Genomic DNA, 21,977 nt, shown 5'->3' with positions numbered 1-21,977 from the left:
GGGGGGGCGAATCCGGCGATACAATATGATACATAGAGACTTTGACCCTATACACTATGTACAACCCCCCCCGGCCCCCCAAAACCCGGGGGGGGGGAAACTGGGGGGGGGGAACTGGGGGGGGGGCGAACCCCTTAACACCCCCCCCCAAATCCATCCAGATGGGGGGGGCAACTTGGCAATAAATAGCTCATGGGGGCGCGGCGGGGGGGGGATGGTCTTATTTTGGGGGGGCCCCCCTTTTTTTTTTGACACCCCCCCCAAATACTTATATACAGGACCCCCCTCCCCTGGGGGGGGACAGGCTGGTCCCAATGTGGGGGGGGGGGGGCCAAAAAGGGGACCCGGGGTGCCCCCCCCCCCAATAACCCTGTTCCTTGCGGGGGTGGAGTGGACCCAGGTTGAGGGGGGGGGGCACAAGGGGGACCCAGGCGGTTGGGTGCCCCCCCCCCCAAAAAAAGGGGGTCCCAGGTGTCTGCGCCCCCCTGCGCCCCCCCCCGGACGGAGAATGGAGGCTACTAAATAGACATTTATACATATATATATAAATAGGGGTTCTCCGCCGGGGGGGGCACCAGGGCCCCCCCTTTTTTTTGGGGGCTTCCCCCCCCACTTGCCTCTGCCAATGCCCATGGGACACCACCCCACCCCACCCCCCCCAAAAAAAAAGGAGGGTTCTGGAGGGGGGGATGCACCCCCCTGGGGGTTGTTCCCAATTCTGGGGGGGGTCCCTGTGTGTAGGGGGGGGTCCCCGAATCTGGGGGGGGGCTGTGTGTTCCCGAAGAGGGGGGGCTGTGTCCCCAGAAAGGGGGGGGTCCCTGTCACCAGGAGGGGGGTGGCCCTGTCCCTGGGGGGGGGGGGGCCATGACATGACACCCCCCCCCCCATTTTGGGGTGTCCCTGTCCCCACTGGGGGGGTGACCTCATCCTTGGGGGGGGTCCCCAAGCTTGGGGGGGTGTGTCTCCAATCCTTGGGGGGGGTCCCCAATCCTGGGGGGGGTGTCCCCATCCTCGGGGGGGGGTCCCCAATCCTTGGCGGGGGGTCCCCAATCCTGGGGGGGGTGGGGGGTGTCTGTCCCCATCCCGGGGGGGGGGGGGGATGTCCCCAAGGATGTGTCCCATTTTGGGGGGGGGCTGTCCCCAACCCAAGGGGGTGTCCCCATTTCGGGGGGGGTGTCCCCATCCCCAGGGGGTGTCCCCAATCCAAGGCGGGTGTCCCCATCCGGGAAGATGTCCCCATTTCGGGGGGGGGTGTCCCCATTTCGGGGGGGGGTGTCCCCAACCCAAGGGGGTGTCCCCATCCCAGGGAGGGGGTGTCCACGTGTGTGTCCCCCCCCCGTCCCCGGGGTCCCTGCGGCGGGTCAGGCGCACTTGGTCTGGGCCTGGGCCAGGAGGTCGCTGAAGGAGTCGAAGAGCCGCTCGAGCCAGGCCTGGTTGCGCATGCACTGCTGGACCACCTCCTCCTGCCCCAGGTCCTCGTCCTGCCCCTCGATGGCCGTCGTCTGCGGGGGACAGCGCGGTCGGTGACACCCCCGGAGATGTCACGGGGAGGGGGGGGACACAGGACGCGCACCCGGCACCCAACACCCGAAGGGGAAGGGAGGGGGAGGGAGGAACGGCGAGGTGGAGGTGGCCACCACCGTGAAGGGGTTGGCCACCAAGATAGGTGTGGGGACAGGGAAGGACGTCAGGATGGAGGTGGCCACCACCATAAAGGGGTTGGCCAACAGGGTGGGTGTGGGGACAGGGAAGGACGTCAAGATGGAGGTGGCCACCACCATGAAGGGGACGGCCACCAGGAAGGGGTGGAGGAACAGGGAGGGACATCGAGATCGAGATGAAGGTGGCCACCACCACGAAGAGGTTGGCCAACAGGAAAGAGTGGAGGGACAGGGAGGGACGTCAAGATGGAAGTGGCCACCACCATAAAGGGGACGACCACCAGGATGGGTGTGGGGACAGGGAGGGATGTGGCAATGGAGGTGACCACCACGATGGCCACCATGAAGGAGATGGCCACTAGGAAGGGATGGAGGAACAGGGCGGGACGTCAAGATGAAGGTGGCCACCACCGTGAAGGGGTTGGCCAACAGGGTGGGGTGAAGGGACAGAAACAAAGGATGGAGGTGGCCCCCATGGCTAACAGGAAGGGGTGGAGGAACAGGGAGGGACTTCAAGATGAAGGTGGCCACCACCACGAAGGACATAGCCAACAGGAAAGAGTGGAGGGACAGGGAGCGACGTCAAGATGGAGGTGGCCACCATGACGGCCACCATGAAGGGGTTGGCCACCAGGGTGGGGTGAAGGAGCGAGGAGAAGGGATGGAGGTGACCACGACGGCCACCACGAAGGGGGTGGCCAACAGGAAACAGTGGAAGGACAGGGAGGGACGTTGAGATGGAGGTGGGCACCGCCACGAAGGGAATGACCACCAGGAAGGGCTACGGGGACACAGAGGGTCACGGTGATGGAGATGGCCAACGCTGTGGTCACCGTGAAGGCTTTGGCCACCGGGATGAGGTGAAGGAGTGGGACAGGACATGGAGATGGTCGCTACCACGGCCACCGCGAAGGGGACGGTCACCAAGAAGGGGTGAAGAAGTGGGACAGATGGAGATGGCCACCAGGAAGGGCCGGAGGAACAGGGACAAGGGATGGAGGTGGCCACCACCATGGCCACCACGGGGAAGGGGCTGGGTTTGGGGACACGGGGGGGGGGGGATGCGGGGGGGGGACACGGGGGGGACGCGTGGTGGCACCTCGTCCTTGCAGCGCAGGAAGGTGTGGTACTTGTAGTGGTGCAGCGAGTGGTAGAGCGTGTAGAAGAAGGATTTCTCCACCTCCACCTTGAACTCCTGCGGGGGACACACGCGGGCTCAGCCCCCCCAAAACCCCCCCCAATCCCCTGAGAACCCCAAAACCCCCCGGGATCCCCCCCAGGACCCCCCAAATCTGGGGTTTGCCCATGTTGCTCTTGACCTCGCCGAGGGTTTTGAGGTTGGAAGGAACCCCAGGACCCCCCCAAACCCCCCTGGGACCCCCAGGACCCCTCCAGAGACCTCCAGGAGCCCCCAAGACCCCCCCCCCCAGGATCCCCCTGGGACCCCCCCAGGACCCCCCGACCCCCCAAATCTGGGGTTTGCCCACGTTGCTCTTGACCTCGCCGAGGGTTTTGAGGTTGGAGAGAACCCCAGGACCCTCCTGGGCCCCCCAGGACCCCCCAAGACCCCTGGGCCCCCCCCCACATCTGGGACTTATCCACGCTGCTCTTGACCTTGCTGAGAGTTTTGAGATTGGAGGGACCCCCAGGACCCCTCCAGACCCCCCCAGGACCCCCAAGACCCCCCCCAGGACCCCCAAAATGCCCTCAGAACCCCCAAGACGCCCCCAGGACCCCCAAGACCCCCCCCCCAGGACCCCCAAGATGCTCTCAGAACCCCCAAGACCCCCTCAGAACCCCCAAGACGCCCCCAGGACCCCCAAGATGCCCTCAGAACCCCCAAGACCCCCCCAGGACCCCCCCATACCTGGGGTTTGCCCACGTTCCTCGTCCTTTGCTGAGAGTTTAGCGGTTGCAGGGCCCCCCCCAAGACCTCCCCGGGAACCCCAAGACCCCCCAGGGAACCCCAAGACCCCCCAGAGCCCCCCCCCCGTACCTGGGGTTTGCCCACGCTCCTCTTGACCTTGCTGAGGGTTTTGCGGTTGTAGGGTTCCCCCCCGGGGCGCAGCTTCACCAGCGACTCCCCGGGCTCGGCGTGCAGCTGGGGGAAGGTGTGCAGGGCCTCCTGGGGGGGGGGGGGGCACCCCGTCACTGAGGGCACGGGGACACCGGAGGGGGGTTCCCCCCCTCACCCCACGGCGTGGGGACACCCCGATACAGGGATGTAGTGGGGGGGGCCCTGTCACCCGTGGGGATGTTGGGGGGGGGGGGGGGGTGTCCTGACACCTGGGGTGGTGGTGGGGGGGTGACCCATAGGGACCCTGGGGACACCCCTGGGGGGTTGGGGACACCCAGTGACACCCCCCAGCCCCCCAGCAGCCCACCCAGCCCCATAGAGCCCCCCCCCAGCCCCAGAGCAGCTTCTCCAGCCCCACAGCAGCCCCATAGAGCCCCCCCAGCAAGTCCCCCCAGCCCCACAGAACCCCCCCAGCCCCACAGAACCCCCCCAGCCCCACAAACCACCCCCGCCCCATAGAACCCCCCCAGCCCCACATTCCCTCACCAGCCCCACAGATCCCCCAGCCCCATAGCACCCCCCAGCCCCATAGAACCCCCCAGCCCCATAGCACCCCCCAGCCCCATAGAACCCCCCAGCCCCACAGATCCCCCCCCAGCCCCACCTGCAAGGAGGGGTTGAGCGTCACCCGCTTGAGAACCTTCTTCTTGTGGTCGTTGAGGATCCCGTCGATCTTGCGCATGGGGGGCAGGTACAGCTCATCTGGGGGGGGGGGGGGGGGCGAGGGGCCGCGTTAGGGGGGGTCCCCAGTGGAGGGGGTGGGGCGGGGGGGGGAAGGGTCTCACCGTTGGTGTCCTCGAGCGCCTGGATCATGTCGGGGTCGAGGGCGGTGCTGACCAGCATCTCCACGTAGCTGCGGTACATCTCCTTCATGGCCCGCGTGTTCAGCACCCGCCCCGGCGGCGCCCGCTCTGCGGGTGGCGTCGCCCCTTTAAGGCAGAGCCACGCCCTCCCTCCCCAAAACCACGCCCACCCTGCCCCACCCTCCAATCCGGAGCCCCGCCCAGAAAAAGGACCCCACCCCCACTCCTTCTATCCTTAATGGACAGCATTGCCCCTTTAAAACACCATTGCCCTTTTAAAAATGCATTACCGCTTTACAGAGCCCCGCCCACAAAAGAAGCCCCGCCCCTTTATCCAGAAGCCCCGCCCCGAAGGCGTTGCAGACAGCGTCAGCCAATGGGCAGGCTCCTCCTGAATTAACGAACAGCTGGGCGCCTTTCAATCGAGGCCCCGCCCACAGGGGAAGCCCCGCCCCTTTCCCCGCTAAGCCCCGCCCACGGGCAGAACCCCCGCCCCCTTTAAAGCCCTAAACCCCGCCCCCAGGGACCCCCAAATCCTCAGGGACCCCCCAACTCCCCCATCCTGCCCTCCAAGACCCCCAAGGGACCCCCCCAAACCCCCAGGGCCCCCCAAATTCTCAGGGACCCCCCCAAAATCCTCTGCCCCCCCCCCCCCAAATCCTCAGGGCCCCCCCAAATCTTCACAGCCCCCCCCAAATCCTCAAAGACCCCCCAAAACCCCCCAACTCCCCCCTCCTGCCCTCCAAACCCCCCGAAGGACCCCCCCAAACCCCCAAGGCCCCCCAAATTCTCAGGGACCCCCCCAAAATCCTCAGCCCCCCCAAACCCCCAGGGCCCCCCAAATTCTCAGGGACCCCCCCAAAATCCTCTGCCCCCCCCCAAAATCCTCAGGGCCCCCCCAAATCTTTACAGCCCCCCCCAAATCCTCAAAGACCCCCAAAACCCCCCATATCCCCCCCCAGAACCCCCTAAACTCCCCCCTCCTGCCCTCCAAACCCCCCCAAAGACCCCCCCGCCCCCCCCAATTTTTTTGGGGTGCCCCCCCCCCCCCCCCAAACTCACCCTCCTCGCTTTGGGGGTCGGGGCTGGACTCGGACTCCGACGACGTCGCCGCTTCTTTGAGCCATTTTTTCCTTTTTTTGGGGGGCGGCTCCGCTTTGACTTTGGGGGGCTTGGGTTTAAATTTGGGGGGGCCGGGGGGTACCCGGGGGGGTCCCGCGGCCGGCGCGGGGGTCGGGGGTTCAGGTTTTTCGGTTTTGGGGGGTTTCTCGGTTTTGGGGGGTTTTTCCGGCCTGGGAGGTTTTTCGGGGCGAGGAAGTTTTTCGGGGCGTTCGGATTTGGGGGGTTTTTCGGGGGGATCAGGTTTTTCGGGTTTTGGGGGGGCCGGAGTTTTGGGGGCGCTGGTTTTGGGTTGGCTTTGCCTCCTGGAAGGGGGGGGGGGGAAAGGGGGTGTCAGGGGGACCCCCCCAAAACCCCTCTGGGATGATGGGGGGGAATGGGGATCCCCCCCCCCCCCGGACACCCCAAAAGCCCCCCCCAGACCGTGGGAGTGTTGGGGATCCCCCCAGAACCCCCCAATTCCCCCCCCCCGCAAGGCCATGGGAGCAATGGGGGGGACCCCAAAATGACCCCAAAGTCCCTGCCCCCCCCCAAGTGTCCCCCAGGTTCTTGGGGCCCCCCCAAACCCTCGGTGTCCCAGGGGAAATTGGGGGGATCCCCCCCCCGTGTCCCCCCACATCCCCCGGTGTCCCCCAACGGCCCCCGCCCCCCCCTGCACCCCGATGTCCCCCCACGTCCCTGCTGTCCCCAGCACCCCCAGTGCTCCCAGTATCCCCAGTGCCCTCAGTACCCTCAGCACCCCCAGCACATCCCAGCACCCCCAGTCCCCCCAATCCATCCCAGTCTCCCCAGTCCATCCCAGTGCCCCCAGTCCCTCCACACCCCCGGTCTCCCCAGTCCCCCCAGTCCATCCCAGTCCCCCCAGTAGCACCTGACGGCAGCGAGGGGCCGGTGCCAGGGCTTGCGGGAGCAGACCCTCACGTCCCCCGTGTGCCCCCAGTCCATCCCAGTCCCCCCAGTATCCCCACACCCCTGGTCTCCCCAGTCCCCCCAGTCTCCCCAGTCCCCCCAGTCCCTCCCAGTCCCTCCCAGTCCCCCCAGTAGCACCTGACGGCAGCGAGGGGCCGGTGCCAGGGCTTGCGGGAGCAGACCCTCACGTCCCCCGTGTGCCCCCAGTGCCCCCAGTCCATCCCAGTCCCCCCAGTATCCCCACACCCCCGGTCTCCCCAGTCCCTCCCAGTGCCCCCAGTCCCCCCAGTCCCTCCCAGTCCCTCCCAGTCCCCCCAGTAGCACCTGACGGCAGCGAGGGGCCGGTGCCAGGGCTTGCGGGAGCAGACCCTCACGTCCCCCGTGTGCCCCCAGTGCCCCCAGTCCCCCCCAGTGCCCCCAGTGCCCCCAGTATCCCCACACCCCCGGTCTCCCCAGTCTCCCCGGTCTCCCCAGTCCCTCCCAGTCCCTCCCAGTCCCCCCAGTAGCACCTGACGGCAGCGAGGGGCCGGTGCCAGGGCTTGCGGGAGCAGACCCTCACGTCCCCCGTGTGCCCCCAGTGCCCCCAGTCCCCCCCAGTGCCCCCAGTATCCCCAGTATCCCCACACCCCCGGTCTCCCCAGTCTCCCCAGTCCCCCCAGTCCCCCCAGTCCCTCCCAGTTCCCCCAGTAGCACCTGACGGCAGCGAGGGGCCGGTGCCAGGGCTTGCGGGAGCAGACCCTCACGTAATCCTTCTTGTTGACGTTCTCCAGGAACTTCACGTAGAGGCGCTGGTACCGGTTCTTGGCGTCCCCAAAGTACCCCAGGTACTGGGGGGGCACGGGGGGGTCACCCCCAAATTCGGACCCCCCGCACCCCCAAATTCGGACCCCCCCCGCACCCCCAAATTCGGAGCCCCAGCACCCTCCAGACAGCCCAGGGTACTTCCCCCCCCCCCCCAAATGACCTTGGCCCCCCCCCCAGGGGCCCCCCCAAACCCTAAACACCCCCCAAGAGCCCCCCCCGGGGACCCCCCCTGCACCCCAAAAACTCCAGAACCACCCCCCCCGTGCCCCCCCTGCACCCCAAAATCCCCAGGATCATCCCCCCTCCCCCCGGGCCCCCCCTGCACCCCAAAAACCCCAGGCTCATCCCCCCCCTGGACCCCCCCGCACCCCAAAAACCCCCAGGATCATCCCCCCCCCCGGGGACCCCCCCTGCACCCCAAAAACCCCAGAACCACCCCCCCCGTGCCCCCCCTGCACCCCAAAAACCCCCAGGATCACCCCTCCCCGGGGACCCCCCCTGCACCCCAAAACCCCCCAGGATCATCCCCCCCCCCGGGGACCCCCCCTGCACCCCAAAAACCCCCAGCATCCCTCAAGGGCCCCCCCAAAACCCCCCAGGGCCCCCCCAAACCCCAAATAACCCCAGGACCCCCCCAAATGCTCAAGGAAGGGTCCCAGGCTTTGGGGGGGTCCCCAGATTTTGGGGGGGGTCCCCCAACATTTGGGGGGTCCCCCAAGATTTAGGAGAGGATCTCACATTTGGGGGGGGTGCCCCAGGTTTTGGGGGTGCCCCAAGATATTTTGGGGTGCCCTAAGATTTTTTGGGGGGGGTCCCAGAATTTTGGGGGTGTTCCCCAGAATATTTTGGGGTGTCCCAAGATTTTCGGGGGGTTCCCCAGGATTTTGGGGGGGGTGCGCCCCAGGATTTCAGGGCACCCCAGCATTTTTGGGGGGGGTGCCCCAAGATTCTTGGGGGGGTTCCCCAGACTGTCAAGGTACCCCAATATTTGGGGGGGGTGTGTGTGTGTGCCCCAAGATTTTAGGGCACCCCAGCATTTTTGGCGGGGGGTGCCCCAAGATTTTTGGGGCGATACCCCAAGATTTTGGGGGGGGTTCCCCAAGATTTTGGGGGGGTTCCCCAGGCTGTCAAGGTACCCCAAGATTTGGGGGGTGTGTGTGTGCCCCAGGATTTTAGGGCACCCCAGCATTTTTGGGGGGGGTGCCCCAAGATTCTTGGGGGGGTTCCCCAGACTGTCAAGGTACCCCAATATTTGGGGGGGGGGTGTGTGCCCCAAGATTTTAGGGCACCCCAGCATTTTTGGGGGGGTGCCCCAAGATTTTTGGGGGGGTTCCCCAGGCTGTCAAGGTACCCCAAGATTTGGGGGGGGTGTGTGTGTGTGCCCCAGGATTTCAGGGCACCCCAGCATTTTTGGCGGGGGTGCCCCAGGATTTTTGGGGGTGCCCCAGGATTTTTGGGGGTGCCCCAGGATTTTTGAGGCGGGGGTGCCCCAGGATTTTTGGGGGGGTGTCCCAGGATTTTTGGGGGGGGGGCACCCCAAGATTTTTTCGGGGTCCCCCCACTCACGTTGCTGGTGGCGCAGAACTGCCGCTGCCCGTCCTTGATCTCGGGGGTGAACTTCTGGAGCAGCGCCTTCTGCACCCGCCAGATCGGGGGGGGCTCCCGGCCCGTCTGCAGCGCCAGCTGCCGAAAAAGGGGGGGCCCTGGGTCACGGGGGGGGGGCCCTGCACCCCAAAACTTGGCTGCACCCCCCCCAGCTCCCCCCCTTTAGCCCATAAAGCTGAGCTGAACCCCCCCTCCCCTGCAGAAAGCGGGGCGGATGCCCGGCCCCCCAAAACTTGGTCTGGGCCCCCCCAAAATTTGCTCTGGGTCCCCCCCGGCCCCCCAAAACTTGGTCTGGGCCCCCCCCAGCCCCCCAAAATTTGCTCTGAGCCCCCTGTGTCCCCCCCAAACCTGCTCTCAGCCCCTGCACCCCTCCTGCCCCCCCCCCCCCAGTTTCTCCCAGTAAGGACCAGTAGCTCTATTGGTCCCACCCGATACCCCACGGTGCCTCTGCCAGGGCCTCCCGCTGCCTCCCAGTGCTCCCAGTGCCCCTCCCAGTGCTCCCAGTCCCTCTCCCAGTCCCTCCCAATCCCCACCAGTCCCCCTCCCAGTTCCCCCAGTCCCTCTCCCAGTGCTCCCAGTCCCTCTCAGTGCCTCTCCCAGTCCCTCCCAGTGCCTCCAGTCCCTCCCAGTCCCCACCAGTCCCCCTCCCAGTGCCCCCAGTCCCTCTTCCAGTCCCTCTCCCAGTGCTCCCAGTCTCTCTCCCAGTCCCCCTCCCAGTGCCCCCAGTCCTCCTCCCAGTCCCTCCCAGTGCCTCCCAATCCCCCTCCCAGTGCTCCCAGTCCCTCCCAGTCCCCCTCCCAGTGCCCCCAGTCCCCCTCCCAGTCCCTCCCAGTGCCCCCAGTCCCCCTCCCAGTCCCCCTCCCAGTGCCCCCAGTCCCTCTTCCAGTTCCTCTCCCAGTGCTCCCAGTCCCTCTCCCAGTCCTTCCCAGTGCTCCCAGTCCCCCTCCCAGTGCCCCCAGTCCCCCTCCCAGTGCTCCCAGTGCCTCCCAGTCCCCCTCCCAGTGCCCCCAGTCCCCCTCCCAGTGCCCCCAGTGCCTCCCAGTCCCCCTCCCAGTCCTTCCCAGTGCCCCCAGTCCTTCCCAGTCCCTCCCAGTCCCCCTCCCAGTGCCCCCAGTCCCCCTCCCAGTCCCTCCCAGTGCCCCCAGTCCCCTTCCCAGTGCTCCCAGTCTTTCCCAGTCCCCCTCCCAGTGCCCCCAGTCCCCCTCCCAGTCCCTCCCAGTCTCTCTCCCAGTCCTTCCCAGTGCCCCCAGTCCCCCCTCCCAGTGCCCCCAGTCCCCCTCCCAGTTCCTCCCAGTGCCCCCAGTCCCCCTCCCAGTGCTCCCAGTGCCTCCCAGTCCCCCTCCCAGTGCCTCCAGTCCCTCCCAGTCCTTCCCAGTCCCCCTCCCAGTCCCTCCCAGTGCCCCCAGTCCCCCTCCCAGTGCTCCCAGTCCTTCCCAGTCCCCCTCCCAGTCCCTCCCAGTCCCCCTCCCAGTCCCTCCCAGCGCCCACCTTGAGCGCCTGGATGTCCTCCACGCGGACGACGAACTCGTCCCTCTCGCGGAAGATCCCCTCGCCGCCGCTCTCGGCCTCGTCCTCGTCGGTGTCGCCGCACACGGCCGCCGTCTCCTGCTTCTTGGCCAGGTGAAGCGGCCGCGAGTCCTCGGGTTCCTCCCGTTCGGGGGACGCGGGGATCACCGTTTCCGAAGGGATTTTGGCTACCGGAGGAGATTCCGGGGCTACCGAAGATGTCATCGACGTCGCCGGGATCGGGGGATCGGGTGGGGAGGTCTCCGAAGGCGAAGGGCTCGGCGGTTTTTCCTCCGGCGGGGGGACGTCTGGGGGGGGGGGGGGGCACACACGTGGAAAGGGGGGGTCAGGGGGAAGCGCTGGGGGGGGGGCGCACGTACGAGCAGCGGGGGTCCCTTCCGTGAGAGGTTGGGGGGGTCCCGGGAGGGTCCCGGGGGGGGGGTTCTGGGGGGTCCCAGGGGGGGCTCTGTGGGGCCCTGGGGGGCTCTGTGGGTCCCAGGGGGGGCTCTGGGGGGGGCTCTGTGGGTCCCAGGGGGTCTCTATGGGTCTCAGGGGGGTTCTGGGGGGCCCAGGGGGGCTCTGTGGGGCCCTGGGGGGGCTCTGTGGGTCTCAGGGGGTCTCTATGGGTCTCAGGGGGGTTCTGGGGGGCCCAGGGGAGTCTCAGGAGGGTCCTGGGGGGGTTCTGCGGGGCCCAGAGGGGGTTCTGGGGGGCCCTGGGGGTCTCTATGGGTCCCTGGGGGGTCTCTACGGGTCCCTGGGGGGGCTCTGTGGGTCCCTGTGGAGGCTCTGTGGGTCCCTGTGGGGGTCCCTGGGGGGTCTCTATGGGTCCCAGGGGGGCTCTGTGGGTCCCTGGTGGTCTCTGTGGGGCCCAGGAGGGTCTCAGGAGGGTCCCGGGGGGGGGTTCTGTGGGTCCCAGGGGGGTCCCAGGGGGGCTCTGTGGGGCCCAGGGGGGGTTCTGGGGGTCCCAGGGGGGGCTCTGTGGGGCCCAGAAGGGTCCCAGGGGTCCTGGAGGGGGGTCTCAGGGAGTCTCTAGGGTCCCAGGAGCTCCCAGGGGGTCTCTGTGGGTCCTGGGGGTCTCCGTGGGTCCCTGGGGGGGGTCTCCGTGGGTCCCCAGGTCTCCACAGACCCCAGGACGATCCCTCGGGGTCCCGTCAGCGCGTTCCCATGGGGAAGAACCGAAGGGACCCCCCCCCACCACCACCACCCCGGGGTGGGGCAGAGGGGGAGCACCCACCGGCGGGGTCGGGGTCCTTGCGGTCGGCGGGGTCGTAGAGGGCGGAGATGGCGGAGGAGATGCTCTTCTGCAGGTCCTGGTTCTTGCTGACGGAGTCTTCCTCGTCGGAGGAGAACGAAGGCAACGTCTCCAGGTTCCTCTTCAGTTCCTCGTCCAAACGTTTGCAAGGACTCGGACAAGCCATCACCAAACCTTCCCCTTCCGTCCCTTCCAACCCCCCCGATAATATCGGGGGGCCGACGGCGAAAGGGGCGGCGGGAGGAACTCGGGGGGTCTTGGAAGGGCTGGTGGCGGCGGGAGGAAGGGTTTGGCGTTTGCCGGATTTGAGGAAATCGAGGAACGAAGCCATGAAACCCGACTTCATCTCCGGTTGTTTCTCCTCCACCTCCTTGATCTTCTGTTTGATGCGTTCTCGCGTCTGGCTGTTATCCGGGGGGGGGTCCGGACCCGGAGGGGGGACCCCGACGACGGGGGGAGCACCCCCTTCCGACGGCAGCGGCATCTCCCCGCCCTTGGGCACCGCCAGCTTGATCTGGGAGGGGGACACACGTATGGAGGTGGGCGTTATCTCACCCCCATTAGCTCCCAGGGCCCCCCAGTTCCATGGGAACCCCCCCCAAAAAATCCCAAACGCCTCTTATTCCTCCAAATTCTGGATCTCAAGATCCCCCCCAGCACCCCAAAAATCCCCCCCTAAACCCTCACCTTGAGGAGCTTGAGAACCTCCAAGCCATCGGTATCTCCAACCTTGGGGCTTTTGGGGGCCATCGGAGGACAACAGACCAGGGGGAACCCCCAAAAAACCTCCAAATGTCCCCAATTCCACCAAATTCTGGATCCCAAGACCCCCCAGCACCCCAAAACCCCCCCCAAATCCTCGCCTTGAGGACCTTGAGAATCTCCAAACCATTGCTATGTCCAACCTTGCGGTTTTTTAAGACCGTTAGAGGACAACAGACCAGGGGGAACCCCCAAAAAACCCCCAAACACCCCCTTATCCCCCAAATTCTGGATCTCAAGGCCCCCCAGCACCCCCAAAAACCCCCCCAAACCCTCACCTTAAAGAGCTTGAGAATCTCCAAGCCATTGACATCTCCAACCTTGGGCCTTTCCGAGCCCATCGGAGGACAACAGACCCCGGGGAACCCCCAAACACCTCCTTATCCCCCAAATTCTGGATCTCAAGACCCCCCAGCACCCCCAACCCCCCCCCCCAAATCCTCACCTTGAGGGGCTTGAGGGGTTCGAGACCGTTGCCATCAGCCCCTTCCTCACCGCCCTTCTTGCCCCGTCCCCGTCCTCGTCCTCGGGGTTTTTTGGGTCCGTCGGGAGTCAGAAAACCGGGGGGTTCTGCCAACGGTCGGATACGGGGACGTCCCCGGGGACGGGGGGGTCCCTCGCGTTTGGGTTTGGTGGGTTTTCGGCCTCGTTTTTTAGGTCCGGGATGGGGTCCGGGGTGGGGACAAAAATCGATGTCACCCATGGGGCTGAGGCTGGGCCGGGCTCGGCAGCTGGAGATGAGGTCGGGCAGGAGATCGGGAAGGCGCCGGCTGTTGAGCCGGATGTCGGCGGGGACGTCGGCTTTATCCTCGTCGTCCTCGAACTCGTACTCTTGGGCGTAATTTTTTTTGGGGGGCGGGAAGGGATCGCGTTTGCGGAGGAGGTGGAAAGAAGAAGTTTTGAGGAGTTTTTTGGGTTTAGAAGAACAAAAAAGAGGCGAGGTCAACGGTTTGGTCCCTTCGCCCGTGCTCTGGATTAAGCCCAAGGGTTCGGCGTTGACGGTGGAAGGGAGTTCGTGTTTCGGGGGTTCCAAACCCAACGGGGGGGCTTCGCCGGCGGCCCCGTCGGCGGGACAAAAAGCCGGGTAACTCTGTCCCATGTCGTAAGGAGGAGCCTTCAACCCTTCGGGACGAGGTTCCAACCCGCCGTTTCCTTCTTCTTCCTCTTCCTCGGCGCTTTTAGGGAAATCTTCGGGGGGGGGACCGAACATGTCTTCCATGCCGGGAAAAAACCCGCGATCTTCGTCCTGGAGCAAAGCGTCGGGGAAGCAGATGGACGTCAAGGGGACGAATCGAGTTTTAGCCCCAGCCGGGCTCCCCCCTTCCGCAAATTGATCCTTGGCTTCCAACGGAGCGGGGGCAACCGACGGCCCCCCCTCGGGATCCAGGAGATGACCCGGGGGTCCTTGAACCCCCCCGGTTTGTCCTAAATGCGATTCTAAACCCAAAGGAGGTTCTAAAAAATCTTGAATTTCTTGAGGAGCCGGTAAAACTTCCATCGGTTCGGGGGGTAACGGCGGGGGGGCCTGGGGGTCCAGACCCTGCGAACGGACGTGGGCTTGATGGAGGTGGGCTTCCAGGAGCAACTGGGGCGACGGAGCGGCCGGGGGGGCCGGGGGAGCCGGGGGGGCGGGAGGAGGAGGAGGAGGAGGAGGAGGCGGCGGGGGAGGCGGCATCCGTTGTTGTTCCAAGAGGTGAACGTCGAGGGGGGGTCTGCCCTTGCTACGGGGGGGGTGCAGTTGACTTTGGGTGTGGGTAAGGACGGAGGGGAGAAGGGACCCGCCCGGGACCGGGACGGCTACGGGAACCACCGGTCCTAATTCGGGGGGGGGGTCTAACAAAAGCCCGTGGGGTTCCAAGGGGGGACCCTCGGCCACCAACCGCCCGTGTTCGGGGGTCTTGGGCAGGTAAGCGTGAGGTTGCCCCAATTCCTTGCCGGTAGCCAAGTGTTCGGCGGGTTTTTTCAACTCTTGCCCGTAAGAATCCAAGGCGGGGGGTTGGTGGCCGTAATGGACCACCGAGGTGGCCGGCAACCCCTCGCCCCCCCCTCCCGCCCCCCCTCCCGCCCCCCGATATTCTTTAGCTCTTTCGGGTTTTTTCTTTTCTTTCAAAAGAGCCAATTCCAACGCCGCCGGCCCCTCCAGGTTGGAATTGGGACGGATCACGCTCTGTAACTGGTACCTCTCCTCCGCTTTTCCCAACCCCCCGTAGCCCCCCAAACCTTTCCCGGCCCCCCCTCGTTCCTCGCAGGCCCCCAACCCCTCGGCCGGCCCGCGGGGGGGGCTGGGGGCTTGCAGGAGATGTTGGATGAGAAAATCCTCGTCCTCGCTACGTTCGGCCGCCAACAGCTCGGCGTCGCCTTTCCCCCCTTTGCCGAAAGCCGGGGGACGTTCCAAACCCCCCGGCCCCCCCCCGTAATTGGGCGTCATGAAAGACGGCGACAAAACCGACCCCAAATATTTTTGCGATTGACCCGGCGACGCTCCGCTCTGCGGCCGAGCGGCCGGCGGGGATTGAAGGGGGCGGATGATGGGCGACGGGCTGGACCCCCCCAAACCTGCGTACGGCAAAGGGGGGGCCGGCATCGCCGGCGAGTGCCCGGTGCTGTAACTGAGGGAGGGGCTGGCGGTCGGTAAACCCTGCGAGGGGGCCGGGGGACCGTACGCCGCCGCCTGTCCCCCCTCCGGTTGTACCCCGTACGGTAACGCCTGGAGCTGTTCGGGGGAATAGGTTTGACCTTGACTGACGCACGGTTGTAACCCCTGACCGCCCTGACCCCCCGGCCCCCCGCCTTGACCCCCTGGGGGGTAACTGGGGGCTTTACCCCCCAAATCCCCTCCCTGTCCTCCGGTAAAACCGGCGGGAGGTTGAGCGGCGGCACCTAAATTTTGGGGCGCCGGGGGGTTGGTGCCGTAACCGGCGGCGGGTCCCATGGCGAGTAAATTTTGGGGTTGGCCCGGAGAATAAGCGGGGGACTGGCTGGCGATGACGGAGCTGGGTTTCGGGGTGCTGGGGGTGTAACTGCTTTGGCATTTGGGGGTGGCGGTGGAACGGGGGGTCTGCCGAGACGCCGAATAACTTTTAGATTTAGCGGCGCCGTTACCGGCGCCGGCGTTACCGGTAGTACCGGCTGCGTTACCGGAATACGCCGGCGATTGGATGATGGGACGGTAACTCTGCGTCGGTTCCGGTCGCGGAGCCGCGGCGGTTTTGGGGGGTTGTTGAGAACCCTCGGAGCTGGCGGGCGATTGTTCGCCCAAAGGGCTACAGGAGAGCGCGGCGCGGTGCGGCATTTGTTGGTAGGTACCGCCGCAGCTCAGGTAGTGCTGGAGACTGTGCGCCGCCGCCGGCGGTAACTGCGGTTGCGCGCCCGCCGGTCGTTGGTAGTGTTTGATGACGCTGTCCTGTCGCGGTACGGCTCGATCGCCTCCGCCGCCTCCTCCTCCTCCTCCTCCTCCGAAAACCGAGGCGTTGTAAAGCTGAGCCGGTTGTTCCGTCGGCGCGGCGAGAGGCGCCGATAACAAATTAAACTGGGACGAACTGGGAGGTCCTCGATACGCCGAACTTTGCGCCGGTAAACCGGATCCTAAAACGGCGCTGCCGAGTCGGTCGAAACCCAGAGAAGACGGAACGCTGGGTTGGGTGGGTTTGATGTGGAGGAGGGGATCGTGGGGCGACAGGAGCCCGTTGGAACCAGGGCTGAACGCGGCGTCGGGGAGGCTGAGCGGGGAACTGACGGGGAAACTGCGTCCGCTGAACGACGCCGGGTGCTGGTAAGCGCTGAGCGCCGATGACGAAGGGAAAGTACCCGAACCTGGGAGGGCTCCGGAGATGAAGAGTTCGGCCGGGGCCGGCGTGTGCATGGCTGGAGGAGGGAGGATAAAACGGGGTGAGGGGGTGAGTTTTGGGGGGGAGACACCACACCCCCCCCCCTCCGGGGTAAGCGGGGACCGTCCCGGGGCAGGATGGGGCCCAGCAGGGGCAGTTTGCACCTCCCTGGGTGGGATTAGACCCCCCCCCAGGTCAGGATTAGACCCTCCCAGGTCAGGATTAGACCCCACCCAGGGCAGGATTAGACCCCCCCCAGGGCAGGATTAGACCCCCCCCCAGGGCAGGATTAGACCCCCCCCCCAGGGCAGGATTAGACCCCACCCAGGGCAGGATTAGACCCCACCCAGGGCAGGATTAGACCAGGATTAGCTTCTCCCAGGTCAGGATTAGCTTCTCCCAGGCCAGGATTAGCCCCTCCCACAACAGGATTAGACTGGGATTAGACCCCCCCAGACCCGGATTAGACCCCCCCAGATCAGGATTAGCCCCTCCCAAGACAGGATTAGACTGGGATTAGACCCCCCAGACCCGGATTAGACCCCCCCAGACCCACCAGTTTGCCAGGAGGGGGTGCGGAACTGGGAGAGCAGGGAGGACGCGGAGGGGCCGGGCTGCGGTGCCCGCGACTCCAGCGCCGAGATGAGGTTCATGACGGAGGCGTCAGGCGCGGCGCCGCCCGCGTGGTGCAGCCCCGTCTCAAAGAGCCCCGACAGCCCTGGGGACACGGCGGGGGGACACACACACACAGCTCGGGGACACCGTGGGGACAGCGAGACCGTGGGGGGTCGTGTGTGTGTCCCCCACCCCGGGAATGGGGACCCCGTGGGGTTGGGCATCACGGTGACGCTGGGCTGAGGTGACAAAGGGACACAGGGACCGTGGGGTGACGTGGGGACACGGTGACAAAGGGAGCTGGGGCTGGGGTGACACGAGGTCGGGGTGACACGGGGTTGGGGTGACACGGGGACTGTGGGGACACGGGGACGGGGTGACACAGGGACTGTGGGGACACAGGGACAAAGGGACCCGGGGTTGGGGTGACACAGGGTTGGGGTGTCGCGGTGACACAGGAACTGTGGGGACATGGTGACAAAGGGAGCTGGGGTTGGGGTGACACGAGGTCGGAGTGACACAGGGCTGGGGTGACACAGGGACTGTGGGGACACGGTGACAAAGGGAGCCGGGGTTGGGGTGACACGAGGTTGGGGTGACACTGGGACTGTGGGGACACGGTGACAAAGGGAACTGGAATTGGGGTGATACAAAGTTGGGGTGACACAGGGTTGGGGGTGACACAGGGACCGTGGGGACACAGTGACAAAAGAAGCTGGGGTTGGGGTGACACGAGGTCGGGGTGACACAGGGTTGGGGTGACATGGGGACTGTGGGAACACAGTGACAAAGGGACCCGGGGTTGGGGTGACACGAGGTCGGGGTGACACGGGGACGAAGGGATCCAGGGGTTGTTGTGCCGTGGGGTGACACGGGGATGCGGGGTTGGGGTGACACAGTGGCAGAGTGACGTGGGGACTGGGGGGGTCACGGTGACAAGGGGACGTGGGAACTGCAGGGTCACCGTGACAAAGGGACCTGGGGTTGGGGTGACACGGGGTTGGGGTGTCACAGTGACAAAGGACCATGGAACCGTGGTGTTGGGGTGTCACGGTGACAAAGGGACCCGGGGTTGGGGTGACACGGGGTCAGGGTGACGCAGTGACCCAGGGTTGGGGTGACACTGAGTCACGGTGACGCGGTGACAAAGGGCTGTAGTACCACGGGGTCAGGGTGTTACGGTGACAAAGGGAGCCGGGGGTCGCGATGCTGTGGGGTCGGGGTGACGTGGTGACAGGGTGACACGGGGTTGGGGTGACTTTGAGTCACGGTGACGTGGTGACGAGGGGCTGTAGTACCACGGGGTCGGGGTGTCACGGTGACAAAGGGACCCAGGAGCACAACACCATTGGGTTGGGGTGACGGGGTGACAAGGTGACACGGGGTTGGGGTGACAGGGTGACACTGAGTGACAGTGACGCAGAAACGAAGGGCTGCAGTACCGCAGGGTCGGGGTGTCAGGGTGACAAAGTGACCTGGGGGTCGGAGTGACACAGCGGCAGGGTGACGCGGGGTCAGGGTGTCAGGGTGGCAAAGGGACCCGGGGGTTGGGGTGACGCAGCGGCAGGGTGACATAGGGTCAGGGTGATGTGGTGGCGTGGTGACGCAGGGTCAGGGTGACACAGGGATCGGGGTGTCAGGGTGACAAAGGGACCCGGCGGTCAGGGTGACACAGCGGCAGGGTGACATAGGGTCAGGGTGACGTGGTGACGTAGGGTTGGGGTGACACGGGGGGTCGGGGTGTCAGGGTGACAAAGGGACCCGGGGGTCGGGGTGACACAGCAGCAGGGTGACGCAGGGTCATGGTGACATGGTGACGCGGGGTGACACGGGGGTCGGGGTCTCAGGGTGACAAAGTCACCTGGGGGTCGGAGTGACACAGCGGCAGGGTGACGCGGGGTCGGGGTGACACGGGGGATCGGGGTGTCAGGGTGACAAAGGGACCCGGGGGTCGGGATGACACAGCAGCAGGGTGACGCAGGGTCGGGGTGACGTGGTGACGCAGGGTGACACGGGGGTCGGGGTCTCAGGGTGACAAAGTCACCTGGGGGTCGGAGTGACACAGCGGCAGGGTGACGCGGGGTCGGGGTGACACGGGGGATCGGGGTCTCAGGGTGACAAAGGGACCCGGGGGTCGGGGTGACACAGCGGCAGGGTGACGCGGGGTCGGGGTGACACGGGGGATCGGGGTGTCAGGGTGACAAAGGGACCCGGGGAGCATGATGCCATTGGGTCGGGGTGACACGGTGACGGGGTGACGTGGGGTGACGCGGTGACGCGGTACCTGCGGGGTGGTGGTTGGCGGCATAGCCCTGGAGCGGGTGGTGGGCGCCGTAGGGCTGGCGGTGCAGCAGGTCGGGGTCGGGGTGCGACGCCCGTGAACCCCCGTACACCAGGCTGGGTGGGGGGGGAGAGGGGTGTGTCAGCGCCTCGCACGCCTCGCACGCCCCCGCACGTTGACGCCAGCCCTCGCACGTTGACACCCGCCCTCGCACGCCTGTCCCAGGCGCGAGGGAGCCGCAGGTCACCGCACGACGGGGAACCGCCTACGGTCGTGCGATGGGGGGACGCACGGGCGTGAGCTGCCCGCAGGCGTGCGAGGGGCGCGACGCGGAGCTGGGAAGCATCTACAGTTGTGCAACGGGCACGACGCACGGTTGTGAGGTGGCCGCAGGCGTGCAACGGGCGCGATACGCGGCAGGGAACAGCCTGCAGGCGTGCAACGGGCGTGATACACAGTTCTGAGCTGCCCGCGAGCGTGCAACAGGCGTGACGCATAGCGGAAAACCGCCCGCAGTCGTGCAACAGGCACGATGCACGGTTGTGACGCGCCCACGGGCGTGCAACGGGTGCGATACGCGGCACGGAACAGCCTACGGTTGCGCAACGGTGCACGATACGCGCTTGTGAGCGCGACAGGCGTGCTGCACGGTCACGAGCTGCCTACAGTCGCAAGACGCGGTTGCGAGCCGCCCGCAGGTGTGCAAGGGGTGCGATGCACGGCTGGGAACTGCCTACAGTCGTGCAACAGGAGCGATGCACGGTTGTGAGCTGCCCATGGGCGCGAAGCACGAACAAAGCGACCGTGCAACGCGCGACCACGAGCCACCTACCCTCGTGCGACGTACGCTCGCAGCCGTGCAACGGGCGCGACGCACAAGCGCACGCCGCCTGCAGCCGTGCAATGCGTGCAACGCAGTCGTGCAATAACCGCGCAGCTCCTGCAGCCGTGCAACGCGATTGCGCAAGCGGCGCAGCGCCCGCCCGCGTGCCACCCGCAGCCGTGCAACGCACGATCACGCCCGGCGCCCGTGCGACGCACGAGGGCTGGCGCCCCTCACGCAAACGCCGCCGCGCCGTAGTCGTGCAAGGTGTGCGGCGCGTGACCCTGCACCCCAACACCCGCCATACCGGGTGCGCAGCACCCCAAGTCTCGGTGTACCGGGACACCCCAGCACCCCGTGCACGAGGATCCTGCGCCCCAACACCCCGGTGCGCCCCAGCACCCGCTGCACCGGGACCTCAGCACCCCAAGTCCTGGTGTACCACGGCCTCAGCACCCTGGTGCACGGGCACCCTGCGCCCCGGTGCTCCTGCACCCCAGCACCCATTACACCGGGACCTCAGCACCCCAACACCCATTGCATGGACACCCCAAACTCCGGTGCACCCCAGCACCCCGCTGCACCGGGACCCTGCACCCCAATTCTCCCGCACCCCGGGGTTGTTACACCCGCTGCACCGGGTGCCCAGCACCCCAACACCCCGATGCACGGACACCCAGAGCCCCGGTGCACCCCAGCACCCGCTGCACCGGCACCTCAGCACCCCAACACTTGGTGCAGCAGCACCCCAGCACCCCGCTGCACCGGGACCCTGCACCCCAATTCTCCTGCACCCCAGGGTTGTTACACCCGCTGCGCCGGGACCTCAGCACCCCGCTACTCCTGCACCCCAACCCCTGGTGCACCAGGCCCTCAGCACCCCAACACCAGGACCTCAGCACCCCACACCCCAGTGCACCCCAGCACCCATTGCACCGGGCCCTCAGCACCCTGCACCCTGGTGCACCCCAGCACCCATTGCACTGGGCCCCAGCACCCATTGCACTGGGTCCCCAGCACCCCAACCCCCGGTGCACCCCAGCACCCATTGCACCGGGTCCCCAGCACCCCAACCCCCGGTGCACCCCAGCACCCATTGCACCGGGTCCCCAGCACCCCAACCCCCGGTGCACCGGGCCCCCAGCACCCATTGCACCGGGTCCCCAGCACCCCAACCCCCGGTGCACCCCAGCACCCATTGCACCGGGCCCCAGCACCCCAACACCGGGCCCCCAGCACCCCAGCACCCATTGCACCAGGACCTCAGCACCCTGCACCCCGCTGCACCCCAGTACCCATTGCACTGGGCCCCAGCACCCTGGTGCACCCCAACCCCCAGTGCAGCAGCACCCCAGCACCCATTGCACCGGGCCCTCAGCACCCCGGTACTCCTGCACCCCAACCCCCGGTGCACCGGGCCCCAGCACCCCACACCCCGGTGCTCCCCAGCACCCATTGCACCGGGTCCCCAGCACCCTGCACCCCCGTGCACCCCAGCACCCATTGCACCGGGCCCTCAGCACCCTGCACCCCCGTGCACCCCAGCACCCATTGCACCGGGCCCTCAGCACCCTGCACCCCCGTGCACCCCAGCACCCATTGCACCGGGCCCCAGCACCCCAAGCCCCGGTGCACCCCAGCACCCATTACACGGACACCCCGGTGCACCCCGCACCCCCCTCCCCCGTTCCCCCCCCTCCCCGTTCCCCCCCCGTCCCCGGGTCGGGCCCGCACCTGGCCTTAGCGGAGCGCTCGTAGGTCCAGCCGGGCCCAGCGGCCAACGGGTCCCCGAAACCGGCGGCCGGGTAGTTCCTGTCCATGGGGGCGGCGGCCCGGTAGAAACGGGGGGGGTGTGGGTGTGGGAACACAAGGGCGGGCCGGGCCCCCCGGGCCGGGGTCGGTTGGGGCTGGGGGGGGGGGGGAGGGGGGGGGG

The 21,977-nt window shown here is 66.9% G+C and overlaps 1 protein-coding gene across 1 annotated transcript; it reads right to left on the bottom strand.

The window, feature by feature from the left end:
* Positions 1–1,024: 1,024 nt before the first annotated feature.
* PRR12 (proline rich 12) lies at positions 1,025–21,941 on the bottom strand. Its single transcript, XM_054808390.1, has 14 exons — positions 21,779–21,941; positions 19,225–19,337; positions 16,882–17,043; positions 12,944–16,362; positions 11,719–12,250; positions 10,467–10,792; positions 8,940–9,056; positions 7,263–7,396; positions 5,604–5,965; positions 4,524–4,649; positions 4,343–4,440; positions 3,658–3,786; positions 2,761–2,856; positions 1,025–1,502 (listed from the first exon to the last, which is right to left on the bottom strand). Exons 1-14 carry the CDS (start codon positions 21,862–21,864, stop codon positions 1,362–1,364), a joined length of 5,841 nt encoding a protein of 1,946 aa, XP_054664365.1. The 5' UTR covers positions 21,865–21,941; the 3' UTR covers positions 1,025–1,361.
* Between the last annotated feature and the right edge of the window lie 36 nt (positions 21,942–21,977).

This window comes from Grus americana, chromosome 36 (assembly GCF_028858705.1).
Source record: "Grus americana isolate bGruAme1 chromosome 36, bGruAme1.mat, whole genome shotgun sequence".
Classification (NCBI taxonomy): domain Eukaryota; kingdom Metazoa; phylum Chordata; class Aves; order Gruiformes; family Gruidae; genus Grus; species Grus americana.
This window is presented reverse-complemented; position numbering and strand designations above follow the sequence as displayed.